The 18929-nt window shown below is 35.6% G+C and overlaps 1 protein-coding gene across 6 annotated transcripts in view; it reads left to right on the forward strand.

Moving 5' to 3' along the window:
* LOC127524941 (protein quaking-like) overlaps window positions 1-16628 on the forward strand; it is a 127671-nt gene extending 111043 nt beyond the window's left edge. For 3 of the 6 annotated variants that reach the window (XM_051917025.1, XM_051917026.1, XM_051917029.1), the window contains exon 7: window positions 4022-9491. In XM_051917025.1, coding sequence (XP_051772985.1) covers window positions 4022-4188 — 167 coding nt within the window. In that variant the 3' untranslated portion in view covers window positions 4189-9491. Of the gene's footprint in view, window positions 1-447; window positions 529-1490; window positions 9492-12327 lie in introns of those variants that run through there. The other 3 variants (XR_007933206.1, XM_051917028.1, XM_051917027.1) reach the window with 3 other exon arrangements.
* Window positions 16629-18929: the final 2301 nt, after the last annotated feature.

Below are 18929 nucleotides of genomic sequence, written 5' to 3' on the forward strand. Positions count from 1 at the left end.
AACTATTAATAAAGGCCTTCTGAAGCGAGGCAATGAGTTTTTGTAAGAAAAATATCCATATTTATATACTTTTATAGACTATAATCACTGGCTTCCGTATGCAAGTCTAGTTCTGGCGGAAGAGTGAACTTTGACCCGAGGCATGACGTATTGATGAGTGCAGAGGATAGAGCAAAACAAAACACCAGTCATGAATTAGAAGTCTAAAATGCAAATTTTTAAAGAGAAATGTTGGAGGAGCTTGAGTTTGTTTTCCAGCTCTATTTGTTTGAACCGCGAGAGGCGTCTACTCTCACCTAAACTTACACTACGCCTACATCCTACGTCATGCGCTGGAACTCGACTCTCGTGAACTCGCGGACGGATGTTACCGGAAGCTAGTGATTATAGACTATAAAGTTATAAATATAGATATTTTTCTTACAAAAACCCATCGCTTCGCTTCAGAAGGCCTTTATCAACCCACTGGAGCTGTTTGGAGTACGTTTATGATGGATGGATGCGCTCTTTTGGGGTTCAAAATCTAAGGTACCATTCACTACCATTATAAAGCTTGGAAGAGACAGATTATTTTTTAATATAACTCCGATTGTGTTTGACTGTAAGAAGAAGGTCATATATACCTAGGGTGGCTTGAGGGTGAACTAACCCTTTAATAAGTAGTAATTAGTTTATTGAGGCAAAAGTTGTAGTTTATAGTTAGTTAATAGTGAGAATTGGACCCTAAACTAAAGTGTGAACTAAGTTTTTGGTTAGTATTAGAATTTTGTTTTATTTGATTTAATTTTAATTGATTAATTAAAAAAAAAAAAAAAGGAGATTTTTGACTTTTTTGGTGTTCTCTCCAGCGCACCTACAGGTGTGCGACGGTAATTGTTAATTAATTGATTCATTTTAAAAAGTTAAAGTTTTAGTAATTTAGTTGTTTTGTCATTTTTTTATTAGTAAATATGTCTGTATAGTTTTATTAACGTTTAGTTTTAGTTATTTTAGTTGTTCAATTTAAACTAAAAAATACTAAATTTGATATTTTTTTTCAGTTAATGTTTATTTCGTTTCAAGTAATGAAAATGTTTATGCTTTGATTTTAGTTTTAGATAAATACATAAAAAAAATGTGTTTAAAAATATTTTTTGTTAAACATTTTATATTTTATATTTTATTTTATAAAAACCATCTCAGAAATTATTGGCGTTCTGTGTTTGATTCAGTCATTGATAATCGTTCATCTTTTATCATGCACTGCTGAAATTCATATTTAAAAACTTTCCCCTCCAGAATATTATTAGTGTACAAGTAAACTGATTCCTTGTCAGATTATAAAGCCAACTTTAAAAAAAAAAAAAAAAAACAGCCCACCAGAAGCATTAAGGCGGTACTGCTGAGCTCTGGTGATATAATGGCTGTATGTGTGAACGCCCCATAATAGATGGAAGGATGTTTTGAGGGAAGGTTTTCACCCTGTTTTCTTTCTTGTGTGACCTATACAGCGTCCTCAAAGGCCGAAGAGCTGCCCCTCTACCTGGGCTTTCAGACCTGTCACATTCCCATCACAGTCCAGCGCGGAGAGCCAACCGGTCGGCCTCCCTTTTAAAGTGCCCCCTCTTTCCCCCGCCCCCTCTGACAAGCCCCTCCCTCACACCGCAGACACACACCCTGCCCCACCTCCCTCTTATCGGACTGGCTGGACTCCCCGGCCTCTTTCATTCTGTCTGTCTGTCATGTTTTTTTGTTTTTTTTTTTTGGGTTTTGTACTTTTGTTTTTTATGTGTAATGTGATGTTTTAGTTTTTTGTGTGTACAATGATGAGGGAGACAAAGCACTGAGCCCCAAACTGCTGCACAAGCCTTTCTGGATGACCCCCATCCCTCAGTCTGAGCGGGCCACATCAGGGTGAGGGGCATCAGGAGGGGCAACATGAGGATGGTGAGGGGTCAGTGGGGGTCAGATGAGGGCTGCTTAAATTGTGAGGGGAAAAGGGGCATCTGTTGGAAGCCAGGCTGTTTACTGGGCAGTTTTAAGACAGTTTAATTCACTATGGTGGAGCATTTTGGCTTAAAATATAAAGTGACATTCACAATATAAATCACACATCAAGGACATGTTCAGCTTATAAACCTTTCTACTCTGTTAAGTCTGTTAATAACCACAAAATTGAAAGAAAATATAAGAAATATGTTTGGCGTCAAGGGAAATTGAGATTTTTTTTTTGCATTATAACATTATTTTTGTGACAACCAAGCACATTTTCCTAATGTTTCCTCATCACTGTGAGGCCTGTTTCAAACCACAAGCGTAATACACCATTTCAGCTGTATTTATAAAGTATTTATATGTCATTGTAGAATTTGTTGCACTGCAGTATTACAATAACTTTTGTCTTTTGAGAATCAAAATTATGAGGATTATAAAAAAAAAAATCTAAAGCATGTAATGACAGTATGGGGAAATGTGCTTATTTGTCTTTTGTCACAATGCAAAATATCTTAACTTTTATGCAAAATATAATGTCAGATTTTTCTTTTGATTTTTGGTTGAAATACGATGCAGACATACACTACTGTTCAAACTGGTTTTAAAAAGAAATTACTATTGTAAAATATTAATAATAGTAACTAAATAATATAATAATATTATTAAATAATTGAATACTTTTATGCTGCAAGAATGCATTAAATTGGATCAAAAGTGACAGTAAATAATTTGTAACATAAGATTTATTTTTCAAATAAATGCTGTATTCATCAAAGAATCCTGTGGAAAAAAATATGTATCGCAGTTTCCACACACATACAAAAAAAAAATGTTTTCAACATTGATAATAATCAGAAATGTTTCTTGAGCAGCAAATCATCATATTAGAATGATTTCTGAAGGATCATGTGACACTGAAGACTGCAGTAATGATGCTGAAAATTCAGCTTTGATCACAGGAATAAATTACATTTTAAAATACATTCAAATCGAAAACAGTTGATTTAAGTTGCAATAATATTTCGCAATATTGCTGTTTTTATGGCATATTTGATCAAATAAATGCAGCCTTGGTGACCGTAAGAGTCTTTTTTCAAAACATTAAAAAAAATCTTACTGACCCCAAACTTTTGAACAGTAGTGTATGACTTCGTTTTACTGAGATTGACCCTCACAGCGCCATCGTCTCATGAACTGTCCTAGAACGTGCTCCGTCTGACTGCGCTGTGTGTTGCTTCCCCGAGGACCGTCGGTCCCGCCACTAATTTCCCGTTCCCTTCCTTTATTCTTTAGGTGTGGCTTTCCCCACGAAAGGCTAAATGCGTTTCCCAGGATCCTCACTGAGCCCCTCATCCCATCTGAGTGTTAACATTCACACGCTTTCGTTTCACAGCTGCCTTGTTGGTTTTGAGTGATGTTTGTTCTCAAGCATGAATCTGGCCTAGCAGTCAGTCAGACACATTCCTGTTCGTTTACACTGGCGATTCGCAGAGCCCTCAGAGACTGTACTTGTGATGCCATACATATGCCTCCATACTCACACACGTCTCCCCTGGACTGTGCCGCTGACTGCTATGCTTTGGTGTGGAATGGAAAGAAAAAAAAAAAGAAAAAAATCGATTGTTCTGCTTTACTAATCACTTAATTCATTGCCGTACATTTCTATTCTCCTATTTCTTTTATACTCCAGCAGATGTGCCTAAATGTTGTTCTCTCTGTGCCTTATCTCAGAGAGTGACTTTATCAGTATTATATTTAAAAACACTGTCGCTCCAGCGCAAGATTACGTGACTAGTAAAGCTCCCCGTCGAGAGTAATGTCCATCATACTGTGTCCAAACTGATGATAAATGAAACCATGTTTGAATTTTGTACAAACACATGTTGAGAGATTTACATATGGGGAAAAAAGTATTATTTGTGCCTTAACTTGTATAATTTAAATGATTTGCTTTTGTCAACACACATTTTACGAAACCTGATGGAGACTGTGAGGTTTGACTGATCTGATGTTGATGTGTTTTCTGGTGATGTTATTGCAATCCAAGCAGGTGCGGTGACAACTAAAGTTCGAAGGCACGAAATGCGCGTCCATCCTTACCAAAGGGTAGTGACAGAAAAATGCCATTATGAAAACCTTAAAGCTGAAGTGTGTCATTTTGTTGATGTTAAAATATATGCGGTCACAATTATTAGTAAGCCATTCATAGATTAAATCCCCTGAGAAGTGTAAAGACTGTGACAGAGCCAAAGACTCCTTCAACTCCTTCAAAACATTGATCTTTTCTTTGAACGTCCCGACTAGCCCAACGCAGCAACATTGACTTTACCGATGACATAGTCTTAAGGAGGAGGAGAAACCTGTTTGAAAACAGACATTATTTTATGTAATTCTGATGTTAGCAGTGCAAAAATTACACACTTCCGCTTTAAAGAAAGGAAAAGATGGCCTTTATCTGTTTCACTATGTCTGAATCAACAAGTGTAATAAATAATTTTTATATATATATATATATATATATGATATGGGCACAACCTGTTTAATTTGACCTTTTATTATCTATCAGTTAATTGGTTAAGATCTATTTAAGTACTAATGTAATAATCAAATCTCTGCTGATAGTGAGATTTGATTGACGGTTATCAAAAATTTGATCCAGTGTTGCCAACTATTTTCAATGCAAAGTAGCTAAAGCTTGCTCAAAATGTCGCTAGATGATGTAGTGTGCCAATTGTCAGCACTTTACGTCTCTTTTCTCTTCTAATCCATGCTCACAGACTGGATTTTAATACAAAATATAGCCGAATGTCCAATAAAGCTCTTATCATTGACAAATTTTCTGTCAGACAATGGAAAGAGTATGATATAGTGTTAACCAGCTGAAAACCAGCTCCAAAAAGTCGCAAGATTTGTCGCTAGTTGCTTTTTTGAATCATTAAACTTTTAATTATTAAATTATTAATTATTAAACTTGTACTGTATAGCTCCAAAAGTCTGAGACCCCCAATAAAATACACAATTTATGTATTCAGAGTAACATTTTGAGTTTAATGTTGACAATTTAACATTAATTTAAAGGATTAGTTCACTTCAGAATTCAAATTTCCTGATAATTTACTCACCCCCATGTCATCCAAGACATTTATGTCCCAGGATCCTCACTGAGCCCCTCATCCCATCTGAGTGTTAACATTCACACGCTTTCGTTTCACAGCTGCCTTGTTGGTTTTGAGTGATGTTTGTTCTCAAGCATGAATCTGGCCTAGCAGTCAGTCAGACACATTCCTGTTCGTTTACACTGGCGATTCGCAGAGCCCTCAGAGACTGTACTTGTGATGCCATACATATGCCTCCATACTCACACACGTCTCCCCTGGACTGTGCCGCTGACTGCTATGCTTTGGTGTGGAATGGAAAGAAAAAAAAAAAGAAAAAAATCGATTGTTCTGCTTTACTAATCACTTAATTCATTGCCGTACATTTCTATTCTCCTATTTCTTTTATACTCCAGCAGATGTGCCTAAATGTTGTTCTCTCTGTGCCTTATCTCAGAGAGTGACTTTATCAGTATTATATTTAAAAACACTGTCGCTCCAGCGCAAGATTACGTGACTAGTAAAGCTCCCCGTCGAGAGTAATGTCCATCATACTGTGTCCAAACTGATGATAAATGAAACCATGTTTGAATTTTGTACAAACACATGTTGAGAGATTTACATATGGGGAAAAAAGTATTATTTGTGCCTTAACTTGTATAATTTAAATGATTTGCTTTTGTCAACACACATTTTACGAAACCTGATGGAGACTGTGAGGTTTGACTGATCTGATGTTGATGTGTTTTCTGGTGATGTTATTGCAATCCAAGCAGGTGCGGTGACAACTAAAGTTCGAAGGCACGAAATGCGCGTCCATCCTTACCAAAGGGTAGTGACCGCAGACAGAGGTTAGTTTAGTTCATGTGCTTCCATTCATTACCAGTAGCAATTCACTGTTGGTCCTGATCTGTTGTGAAACATGTGCAGTTTGAGCATGTTAAAAGACATGCCATCCACAGCTTGAATTCAGCACATTATGTGTGTTTTTAATAAGGTGTGTTTGTTCTGAACCCACACACACACACACACATATATACGTGGTCTTTCCTGCGCAGGTGGAGTGGTTGACTTCATTCCATTATTTTGATGACCTTATGATTTCAGCATGATGTTGATGACAAATAATGGATCTTTTCATGTGAACATGGGCTTTATTCACCCCATTACACTCTAGTTCTCTCTAGTTATGCAAACAGTAAATCGGCTCGACTTTTGAAACATTTGGAAGCCATTTGAATAGATGGAGATCTCATCATGAATTTGTCCTTTCCAAATGAGCTAAAGCGATTGTTTATAATTACATGTAATGCGGCTGTACAAACAGAAATTGCAGCGATAGCAATAATGCGTGTTAAAATCCGTGTTCACTATCAATAGGTTATAGGCTTTTCAAAACAAACAGAAAAATGCCATTATGAAAACCTTAAAGCTGAAGTGTGTCATTTTGTTGATGTTAAAATATATGCGGTCACAATTATTAGTAAGCCATTCATAGATTAAATCCCCTGAGAAGTGTAAAGACTGTGACAGAGCCAAAGACTCCTTCAACTCCTTCAAAACATTGATCTTTTCTTTGAACGTCCCGACTAGCCCAACGCAGCAACATTGACTTTACCGATGACATAGTCTTAAGGAGGAGGAGAAACCTGTTTGAAAACAGACATTATTTTATGTAATTCTGATGTTAGCAGTGCAAAAATTACACACTTCCGCTTTAAAGAAAGGAAAAGATGGCCTTTATCTGTTTCACTATGTCTGAATCAACAAGTGTAATAAATAATTTTTATATATATATATATATATATATGATATGGGCACAACCTGTTTAATTTGACCTTTTATTATCTATCAGTTAATTGGTTAAGATCTATTTAAGTACTAATGTAATAATCAAATCTCTGCTGATAGTGAGATTTGATTGACGGTTATCAAAAATTTGATCCAGTGTTGCCAACTATTTTCAATGCAAAGTAGCTAAAGCTTGCTCAAAATGTCGCTAGATGATGTAGTGTGCCAATTGTCAGCACTTTACGTCTCTTTTCTCTTCTAATCCATGCTCACAGACTGGATTTTAATACAAAATATAGCCGAATGTCCAATAAAGCTCTTATCATTGACAAATTTTCTGTCAGACAATGGAAAGAGTATGATATAGTGTTAACCAGCTGAAAACCAGCTCCAAAAAGTCGCAAGATTTGTCGCTAGTTGCTTTTTTGAATCATTAAACTTTTAATTATTAAATTATTAATTATTAAACTTGTACTGTATAGCTCCAAAAGTCTGAGACCCCCAATAAAATACACAATTTATGTATTCAGAGTAACATTTTGAGTTTAATGTTGACAATTTAACATTAATTTAAAGGATTAGTTCACTTCAGAATTCAAATTTCCTGATAATTTACTCACCCCCATGTCATCCAAGACATTTATGTCTTTCTTCAGTCGAAAAGAAATGAAGGTTTTTGAGGAAAACATTCCAGGATTTTTCTCCATATAGTGGACTTCACTGGGGTTCAACGGGTTGAAGGTACAAATTGCAGTTTTAGTGCAGCTTCAAAGGGCTCTACACGATCCCAGACGAGGAATAAGGATCTTATCTAGCGAAACGATCGGCCATTTTCTTTTAAAAAAATTAAAATTTATATACTTTTTAACCACAAATGTTTCGCTAGATAAGACTCTTATTCCTTGTCTGGGATCATGTAGAGTCCTTTGAAGCTGCACTGAAACTGACATTTGGACCTTCAACCCGTTGAACCCCAGTGAAGTCCACTATATGGAGAAAAATCCTGGAATGTTTTCCTCAAAAACCTTCATTTCTTTTCGACTGAAGAAAGAAAGACATGAACATCTTGGATGACATGGGGGTGAGTAAATTATCAGGAAATTATAATGCTGAAGTGAACTAATTCTTTAATACTGTCATAATATTTGGTTTGTGAGAAGTGAGAAAGAAGAGAAGAACATCTCAAGCTTCGGTGCTTCATAATGTTTTTTCATTTTAAATTCTCAAAATCCTAAATCTTTGTTTATAAAATAGTTTTGGTTTTGATTTGGACCCCACCACATGTTTAAAATGATTACATTAATCATAAAAGATTACATTAGTCCATACATTAAGATGGATAATGATTTGACAAAGCTTCCATGATGCAATAATCATCTAAGTGCTATGAAACAATTACAAAATCATGTATTTCCACAAACTGTAAACTCTGATATTTCCCTGTTCACATGCATCTAATTTTGTATAAATTCAGTAGGCGCAGGTTAGACTGTGTGTGTGTGTGTGTGTGTGTGTGTGTGTGTGTGTGTGTGTGTGTGAGTGAGTGTGTGTGGGTGTACATACATGGTTACCAATACAGAAGTTTTGTTTGCTTAAGCTGGCAAAATGATCACAGTTATCCAGCAGATCAGAGACTGAGATTGCTTCCTCTCTTTTAATGTTTTGTTTTTCATATCCTTTTTGTGCTCTACGTGTTTTTATATAATGGAACTACTGCTTTGAAGAAAATCTACTTTTGAGAACCCATTTGCACAGAACTTCCAGATTTCCAATCTGTGCATTTGTACTGGACCACACGAATCACTTTTTGTTTTATTTCAGCTGTTTACTTATTTTATTGTTATTATTATTTCCATCTGTCGATTTTTGCCTCATTTGATAAAGTGTTTCTATGTGGCACAAGCCTTTTATTTTGCACTGAATACATCAGAAACATTCATCTCCTCTGCTCTTTGAGAGCAGACATGTTGAAAAAGTGAAAGCTACATCACACCTCAGACCATGAAACTGAAGTGAGTCTTACGGTTGAGCACTGCCGAGTGGACGGTAATGTCAGCGCCACTCTGCGGATGTGATCGAGTAGAAATGCATTTAAGAAAAAAAAAAAAACTCCACTTGATTCATTTTTTATGTTTTACTGTAAGCTTCTTTTTATTTTTTGTTGTTGAAAAGAAAATAGTATTTACTTGTGGCTTTTAAAATATATATAAAAAATATATATCTAAAAAAAAATATATAAAGCAGGAATGTATATGAATTGTCAAATTTTACTTGTATTTTGGAAGAGATAGTAATGGTATTATAGAGGGCTATTTGTAGGAAAGAAAAATATGCATCATAGCAGCTTTATAGCACCATGTTAGAAAATTTCCTATATTTTTGGATATATGTTAGGGCTTTATATATGAATGACAGGACTTTTTCAATGTTTATATGCAAAAGCATTTTATATTATGTGTCCTGTGATAGTCTGAGGGGTAAAGGCTAAAAGTCCCACAGCTTGAATTTCCATGGCTATTATGCTAGAAAATACCTTGTAGTGTTGCTTTGTACCATTAAGGCCAAGATTTTTATGTTGTTGTAAATAGAACAAAAAAGGCAATAAAAATTTTTATTGAATAAAAAACGGCACCTGCGGTTGTTTTGGCCCTAAATTATTTCTGACTAAATTTCTCAATGCCTCAATTCTTAACAAGAAATCATTAATCTTCCATCTTCATCATAACCGGCGTCTTAATGCTCAAACCTCTTAAGAGCTCTAGTGTTTAATAGCAGTCAGGTGACGCTGTGACCTTCACTGACTGTCCTCAAATCTCTCCTCTCATTTCATTAGCAGCTTCCTCTCTCATGAGCGGTCACACTAGACAGCGCTCCATTCATACGAGTGCAGCCGTGAGCTTATGCTCGAAAGATCTGTTTTTCACTGTGTACTGAAGTTCAGGTTTGAAGTCATACAGCGAAAAGATTTCTGCACAAGAGGACCTAACACTGAATTGATCTCTTGGCTCAATACAAATCATTTGAACTTTGAGCATTTTCAAACTTTACAGCTCCATGATTTGTGTGAAAGTTGAGTACGTAATATATTTTAACATTTTCAATGTATTATTATTTGTTAATATTTTTTAAAACCCCAGAGCAGAGATTATGCACTCCAGATCCAAAGGCAACATTTGAACTGAACTGAATTGAATCTCTCTTGGACAAATCAAAAATGAAATTTCAAGGCTTCAGTTGAAGAGCATGACATCATATCCTGTCATGCATAAAGCCTAGTGTGACCGCTTCAGTCTCTTCATTCACTTGACTGCTACTAACCATTAGGCACATTTGTCACAGTTGAATTCCTTTGTATTTTCCGAGTGTTTTCTCTCTTGATTTCTTCCTTCTTAACATGTGACCTGTCAGGATAGGCTGTTCCTCATGCTGTGTGTAAAATCATGCTTTTAACTCATGATTTTACTATAATACAAAGATGAAGACCAACAGTTCTTCCACGGCTCTCACATTCAGTCAACCCACAGCGAGAGTTCATATTTAGGCTCAAAACTTACTTGAACTAAAAGCTTCCAAATACACAAGCTGCGAACTCTTCCTCTATGGCTACTTTCCCTTTCAAGTCTACTACTGTTACGACAAAACAAAGTTTGAAGACAATCTTACAGAGCAAATTAAAGTAATTTCTTCGTAACTAGCACCACAAACTGTTTGTTTTCAAACAGGTTTCCTGAATACTCCCACTATCTTCAATTGGACCCGCCTTCAAACAGTCAAAAGTCAAGTCAAATTTATTTGTGAAGTGCTTTTCACATTGTTTCAAAGCAGCTTTACAGAAAATCCTGATGTTAATGTCTATAACATCTTAGTATCTTCATGCGTTATAGTTGCATTTAGCAGATTAGAGCTGTGCGATAATATACTTCATACAAGCAATCGAGCAGTTGAGATTTGCTATATAGTATAGATTGCTTTACGTGAGTGTACTGTATGTATGCAGATAAAGTTGGATGTAATATATATTCAACTACATATAGAGCTGTGCAAACCTATAATTAGTGTACTTATAAATTAACAAATTTAATATGGGATAAAAAAAAAGTATTTTAATATAGAATTACATTTAAATATTTTCATATAAAACTATACTTAAAACACTTAAATTCAGCATAACTATCTGAATAATAATTTATGGAAGCTTGTTTCCACCACTAAATAAAAAAAAAAAAAAAAGGTAATTGCGACTTTTTATCTCACAATTCTGACTTTTTTCTTACAGTTATGAGTTTACATTTTACAATTCTTACTTTTTTTCTCAGAATTACGAGATTTAAACTCACAGTTACGAGTTATAAAGTCAGAATCTCAAGATATAAAGTCTGAATTGCGAGTTATAAAGTCCGAATTGCGAGATATAAAGTCAGAATTGTTAGTTATAAAGTCCAAATTGCGAGATATAAAGTCAGAATTGCAAGTTATAAAGTCAGAATTGGGTGATATGAAGTCCAAATTGCATGATATAGGCCGAATTGCATGATATAAAGTCCGAATTGCGAGATATAAAGTCCGAATTGTGAGATACAAAGTCCGAATTGCGAGTTATAAAGTCCGAATCGCGTTATGAAGTCCGAATTGTGAGATACAAAGTCCGAATTGCGAGATATAAAGTCAGAATAGTAAGTTATAAAGTCAGAATTGGGTGATATAAAGTCCATATTGCGGGATATAAAGTCAGAATTGCGTGATATAAAGTCCGAATTGAATTATGTAAAGTCCGAATTGCGAGTTATAAAGTCCGAATCGCGTTATAAAGTCCGAATTGTGAGATACAAAGTCCGAATTGCGAGTTATAAAGTCCGAATTGCGAGATATAAAGTCAGAATAGCAAGTTATAAAGTCAGAATTGGGTGATATAAAGTCCAAATTGCGGGATATAAAGTCCGAATTGCATTATGTAAAGTCCGAATTGCGAGTTATAAAGTCAGAATTGCAAGATAAAAAGTCAGAATTGCGAGATATAAAGTCAGAATTGCGAGATATAAAGTCCAAATTGCGAGTTATAAAGTAATTTTTTTTCTCAGAATTGCAAGTTTATATCTTGCAAGTTTGACTTTATAACATGCAATTGCAAGTTTATATCTCACAATTCTGACCTTATAACTCGCAATTCTGACTTTATATCACACAATTGTGAGATAAAAAGTCACAATTACCTTTATTTTATTTTTTATTTCATGGTGGAAACAAGCTTCCACACACATTTAACCGTTTCATGTCTAGCACCGAGATATAAAAGCTGTGCTGTGGGGCGACTGAATCAAGAGCCTACGTGTGATTGGTTTATAAATGCTTTTCATATTGTCATCCTGCTTTCACTAGCTGAAACTAATCTCCTCTATCTTTTGTTTCCTTCCTCCTTTCCTTGTTTCCCTCCCCCTTTTCTGTTTGTTTGTCTCTCTAACCCACTCAGCCACCACTGGCAACTAACCCCTGACCTTCTGACCTCTTCACCCAATGATGACCTGCCCATTACCTGCCTGCAGATCACATCTCTGCCCTAAATTGAATGAATGAAAGACTAAAAAAAAAAAAAAAAAAAAAAAAAAAAAATGTATGTAAGAGCTGTCACAGGCAGTGGATGTACAGCTTCCACTCGTTGGACACGGATGCGGGCGGACGCTCCTGCCGCAGTAGATCTGCACTCTTTGTAAGCAATAAGCAATAATGATTTGCCCCGCACCCTCTAAATCAAAGCCAGACCTTCAGCGACTCCCAGTTCGCACTGGGGAGGAAACGGACTGCCCTCCACCGACACCCCAACCCCGTCGCTCAAGTGATCCTGCAGTTACAGTAATGAGTCTGAATGTAACGCATGACGGTGTGGATGATGCGTGCACCTCTGTATCGCATCACCACAACCCGGTGAACCACGTCTGAGGAGCGATTTCAGTGAGACAGCTGAAATCATGGAAGAAGAAGACCATTTCCTTTCCGGAACAATCCGACACTTTCAGTGAACAAGCCTCTCTGAGGATGTATAAGCCATGCTTGCCTATCTGCTGTACAAATGTATGAAATTTGTAGATAAATGTTCAAAGAGTGACAAAAGAAAACATGTACAGAAACGACACTTTTATTATCCTCCAGAGAACGTATATTTTTACAACTCAATGTTTTATACTGTCGAATATTGTGAAGAGAAAAAAAACAAAACAAAAAAAACGATACTGAACCCTTTATGAAGTGAAAACAATCCAGTTTTCGTTAATTGGATGTAGACATGGATGACCAAAACAACCCTCTCGTTGTACCGATGGGGCTGATAGGGAAATATCATTCAAGTGCCTTATCATAGTTCTCATGGTTCATGTTCAATATGAATGTCATCATCAGTGGCGAATGATCAGACCAGGGCTGCATTTCCCAAACAGCATTGTGTACACCGGACTTGAGCGGCGAGAAGCGATGTGATAAAAGCCAGTAGAACCCATTATAAACAGTGATGCTGTCTACACTGGATGTGGCACGACACATCAAATCCCTGAAAGTAAACTGATTCCCCCTTCTATTTCTGACTTTGACACAAAGGACAAATGGATTTGTAAGAGCCTCAAACTGTTGCAGACCCATAATGGTCTCTATGATCTACTTACGATGCTTTTGGGAAACACAGCCCAGGTCAGTACGCACAGCTGTCCCTTCCAGAACCACATAACTGACGTATCACCAGCCTACACCTGCCTTCCTGTTTCGGCCGCTCAACGCTCCAACCCAGTATTACACGATACTGTCAAACAGACTCGGGAGTTGAAGTGTATTTGTTGCCTTCAGTCTTGACACATCCTTCAGAATTGTGGGTATTTTGCTCGCAGTACTTGAATGAATTAAGTTGCACTTTATGTTGAAGTTTAGTGCATTGTAATGTCAGTATGGTACAATTATATTCACTGCAAAAAAACTTTATTTTAAGGTGACATAGTTTACACATAACTACATGTACTTAGTATAGTAATAACAGTAAATTATGCATAGTTACAAGTAACTAACACTAAACCAAACCTGGTAGCACTTTATTTTAAAGTCCTGTTGCGCATGGACATACTATGTATTTATTATAGCAATTACAATAACTGGGTAATCACCAAGTACTAACCCTAAACCTATCTCTAAACCTAGCTTTAAAGGATTAGTTCACTTAAGAATTAAAATTTCCTGATAATTTCCTCACCCCCATGTCATCCAAGATGTTCATGTCTTTCTTTCTTCAGTGGAAAAGAAATTAAGGTTTTTGAGGAAAACGTTCCATGATTTTTCTCCATATAGTGGAGGTCAACAGGGACCAACAGGTTGAAGGTCCAAATTGCAGTTTCAGTGCAGCTTCAAAAAGCTCTACACAATCCCAGATGAGTAATAAGGGTCTTATCTAGTGAAACAATTGGTAATTTTCTGAAAAAAATAAACATTTATATACTTTTTAACCACAAATGCTCATCTTGCACTGCTCTGTGATGTGCCACACATTACGTAATCACGTTGGAAAGGTCAGGCGGTATGTAGGTGGAAGTACCGAGCAAGTGTTTACAAAGCGAATGTGTAAAGACTAAGTCAAACGGCCTTTTAAAAAAAAAAAGGTAAAACAACGATGTCGGACGATTTTGAAGTTGGAGGAGAAAATGAGATGGAGTTTTTCGGCCTACCGCGGTACTTCCACCTACGTGACGTGACCTTTCCAACGTGATTATGTAATGCGTGGCGTATCGCAGAGCAGTGCAAGATGAACATTTGTGGTTAAAAAGTAAATAATTTTTTTTTTTTTTTTTTTTTTTTTTTTTTTAAGAAAATGAAGGATCTTTTCACTAGATAAGACCCTTATAACCTCGTCTGGGATCACGTAGAGCTCTTTGAAGCTGCACTGAAACTGCAATTTGGACCTTCAACCCGTTGAACCCCAGTGAAGTCCACTATATGGAGAAAAATCCTGGAATGTTTTCCTCAAAAACCTTAATTTCTTTTTGAATGAAGAAAGAAAGACATAAAAATCTTGGATGACATGGGAGTGAGTAAATTATCAGGAAATTTGAATTTTGAAGTGAACTAATCCTTTCACCCTTGTAGTTATATTATATTACCAGTATTTTCTTGTGTAATTACACTGTAAGTACACGTACTGTAAAATAAAGTGTAACCCCAAACCCTACCCATAACTCTATAGTATGTAGTTAATTAATATTACTCAGTACTTATTTGAGTATGTACAATGTAACTACGTCACCTTAAAATAAAGTGTAACCCAAAGCTTTGTTTTAATCAGTATTTTAGTCTTGTTTTACAGTAAAAAATATCTAAATATCCCTAATAACAAATAAGCAGTATTATTATAGTATCATTTAGATACTATTATAGTTTTTTATTAATATTTGTAATTAATTTTAGGTAAAGTTTTTGTCATTTTTTTGTGTTTTGTCTTTTTTTTTTTTACAATTATGTCTATAAAAATTATAAATGTTGACTTGGCAACTTGCTGAAATTAAATAATATAATATTATATAATTATTTATATATATTTTATATCATTTTTTAACTATAAAAACCCTGCTAGTAAGAAGTAAAATTAAGAGTTTTGAGAAAATATATAATTTATATAGTTTATTTTCCTTGTTTTAAGCATAAATCTCACCAAATAAATAAATAATAGTTTAAAATACACTTTAAATCAAGAGATATTTTTTGCCAGCAGCTTTTAAAATCTTATATATTTTTGCTTCTCAAGTAAATATGCTTAAATATTTTTTTGGAAACAACCCAAATGCTGATTAAAGAATGATATTTTGTGGATTTGAAACAGCATGTAGGTGGTGATGGGATGAAAGCGGAGGGTGAGCTGTGTGTACTGCACCGTGTCATTGTCATCGTCCCCCTCGAAACTCTTTCTTTACTATGCAACACAATGGCCTGTGACGTCTTGAGGGGAGTCTCTGTGACATCAAACATGTCTTCCTGTTGTGTGTGCATTTCCTTCTTTTTCACTTATGATTCTGCTGTGCCATAACAACATTATATCAACGCAGGTACTAATATCAAGGTCTGATGTGTTTGAGGATGAAATGCGAATGATCTATATTAAAAGCAGGGGGGGGGTTTTGGTTAGGGAGAATACAGAAATTTGATTACTTAAAAAAATAATAAAATACTTAATGAAGAAAGATGAGAGGTGAGTTATATAGTAATTGATAAAGCATGATGTCTCACACTCAATAGCAATTAAAAGTATATTATTCGGATTTGTCCTGGTTTTTAAGTTAAACAGTGAAGTGTGTAATTTCTGACACCAAAAGGACTGACAAAAAATAAAGATTTTTTTCCAAGCATGATTCCTAAACCCCCTCCCCACCTGCCATTGGTCAGTCCAACAGGTAGCCCCGCCCCCTGACTCTCACCATTGGTTAAGCCAAATGACGACATATCGACTCATGTTTTCAGAGGTCTTGTTTCTGCACGTGAAACTGGGATTAAAAAAAAAAAAAGTATTTTAACATCAACAAAAGTACACAGTTCGGCTTTAAGAATCAAGTTTGATCATGTGAATGTCTTTTATCATACATGTGGATTTGTGTGTACGACATGCGGTCTTTCAGTCCCAGACGTGCGTGTTCCCTGCCCAAGTATTGCCTATGAGAAGACATGTCTGTTTTAACAGCCATTGTTACAGGTTTATAATGTATTTTTCTATCTTATTTTATATGTATGTAATAAACAACATTAAATGCCTTGTCTCTGTATCCTGAGTAGATGAAAAGAGGTCTTCATGTTGTTTCTGACAGTTTGAATAATTGTGCTTTTCGCTCATTAAAAGCCAATCGCACATCAGGGTGTTTTATCATAAGAAAGTAATATCGCATACCATTAGCCAGCAGCGATTTATCACAGTAGTTATTTGCTGATGTGACTAAACAAGGTCCTTGGTGGAGTTTCTGTGGCTGGAGACTCGGCTGCTATGATCTGTGCCAAGAAAGCACTTTCACAATTGGTGGAGCTCTATTTCATCCTGGCCTTAATAAGTCATGCGCAAGCTGCCTTTGTCATTAGCTTCAAAGCTACATAATGCAGGGGCTATTTAACGCTCTTCCCTAATAGACAATCAATCAGTGAAGTGTACTCAGAAGAGATGCTTCTCTTTGCTCATGACCTTGACCAGGGAAATCAATACAGCATCAATAGCACCTCAACACAATACACTACCACATTATTGGTTTTGGTATTGCCAGATGAGCACTTTTACTGATTAAACATGCTGAAACTGCAACATTTAGCTATGAGAAATTGCATTATGGTAATACTTTTTAGTACATTTAGACCCACCTCTAATTTGTAAATGGATTAACTGCATTCAAAGTCATCATAAAATAGCACTCATTATAGCAAAATATTCGATTGATGCGATTGTCCGATCAGAATCAAGTGTTTCAGAGAGTCGCGTAATTATGAACGATAGTGGAAGAATTGTTTATTGTGATTATTGCTGAAAATAAATATAATTATTCAAGGATTATTGGTGTGTTTTATCATATTTTCTAAAAGGCTGCAGTGTCTGTGACGTTACCATGTTCAGAGCAGGGCTTTTCAAATGAAACCCCTCCAAATGTGATGATCCCTTTGTGAACGACCTCCTTCCTAAACTTTCTAAAGGCCACTATTTATTTATTTTATTATTATCATCATTATTGTTGTTGTATAAAACACATTTAACTGTGTGACAATTAAATTAAATGATTGTTTCTAAAATTAAATAATTGCTAAAAATTAAATAGTTTCTAAAATGAAATAATTGTTATGTTTCCATTGTACTAAGGCATAAAATTAATATAATGAGTTCTAAAATGAGTCTTTAGAAAGCAGAATGAAATAGTAATATGATCAAATTTGGTTAATGTAAAAAAAAAAAAAAAAAAAAAAAAAACTCATTGCTTTAAACATATTTTATGAATATATTGAGTTTGAGTTAACTTTGACATGCCTAAGAATACATTTTGTAAGATTTTAGTACCCCTTGTCAGGGGCGTTTCCTCTGAGGAGGCAAGGGAGGCAGTGCCTCCTCAAAAAACTAATAATCGATATTACTAAAATATAACAACGCAAATATTGCAAAATGTGACATAACAAGTGTTAAAGGCACAATCTGTAAGATTTTTGTAATAAAATATCCAAAAACCATTTGCACAGTGTGATATATGTCATGTAGCTGTGTACTTACATCTAAGGTGTGCAATTATTTTCAGGGAAACGCACGGCTAAAGTAGTTCCAGGCAGGTCTTGACCGCTTTACTCTTCCATATCACTTCGCCAAATGATTTTGGTTATTTCAAAGGTCCTACAACAGCAAAAGAACCAAAACCCTCAATGACACTGAACAAGCAAATAAAACAATAGGATGAAAACAACAAATTATTGTCATGGTTTTTGCCACAAAATTACATTTTATTATGTACGGAAAGCACATTCTCTCTCCAGCTCTCTCTCACTCAAACGCACACACATATAGTACGGACACACACTCGCACAGAAACGTTTTGTCACCGCTGCTCTGATGATTTTATCAGTAAAATAGTTTAACAACTTAAAAGCTGCATGACATTTCTCACCAGCGAGGTAATAACTGTGGGGTTCTTGAAGCAGATAAACTTACGTTTTTGTTATTAGAGACGCAGCTGTCGAACTCTGTTGAGAGACGCACAGACTCAGGTAATTCACACACGCTTAATCTCTCTCTCTAATAACTGCATTAGTCTCCTATCAAGCTCAAGCCTCCGTTAGCTCTAAAATGACATTTTGAGATTAGCGACAGAGGATTGGGATGAGATGCGTAAGATATTAGTCCTACACACAAATAGATATTTGTCTTACTGACAAACCTTGAAATACAACATCTGAACAGTGTCTTGAGGTGTAGTAATAATTGACTCCGGTCAATTATCTAATAATTCAACGGCCCGTCGTCAATTATTCCTTACTTATCCCTCTGGTCCTCTTTGGTCAAAAATGACCAAAAACTTTTACATTTTGAAATTTTAATTA

This window comes from Ctenopharyngodon idella, chromosome 13, assembly GCF_019924925.1.
Source record: "Ctenopharyngodon idella isolate HZGC_01 chromosome 13, HZGC01, whole genome shotgun sequence".
NCBI classification, from domain to species: Eukaryota; Metazoa; Chordata; class Actinopteri; order Cypriniformes; family Xenocyprididae; genus Ctenopharyngodon; species Ctenopharyngodon idella.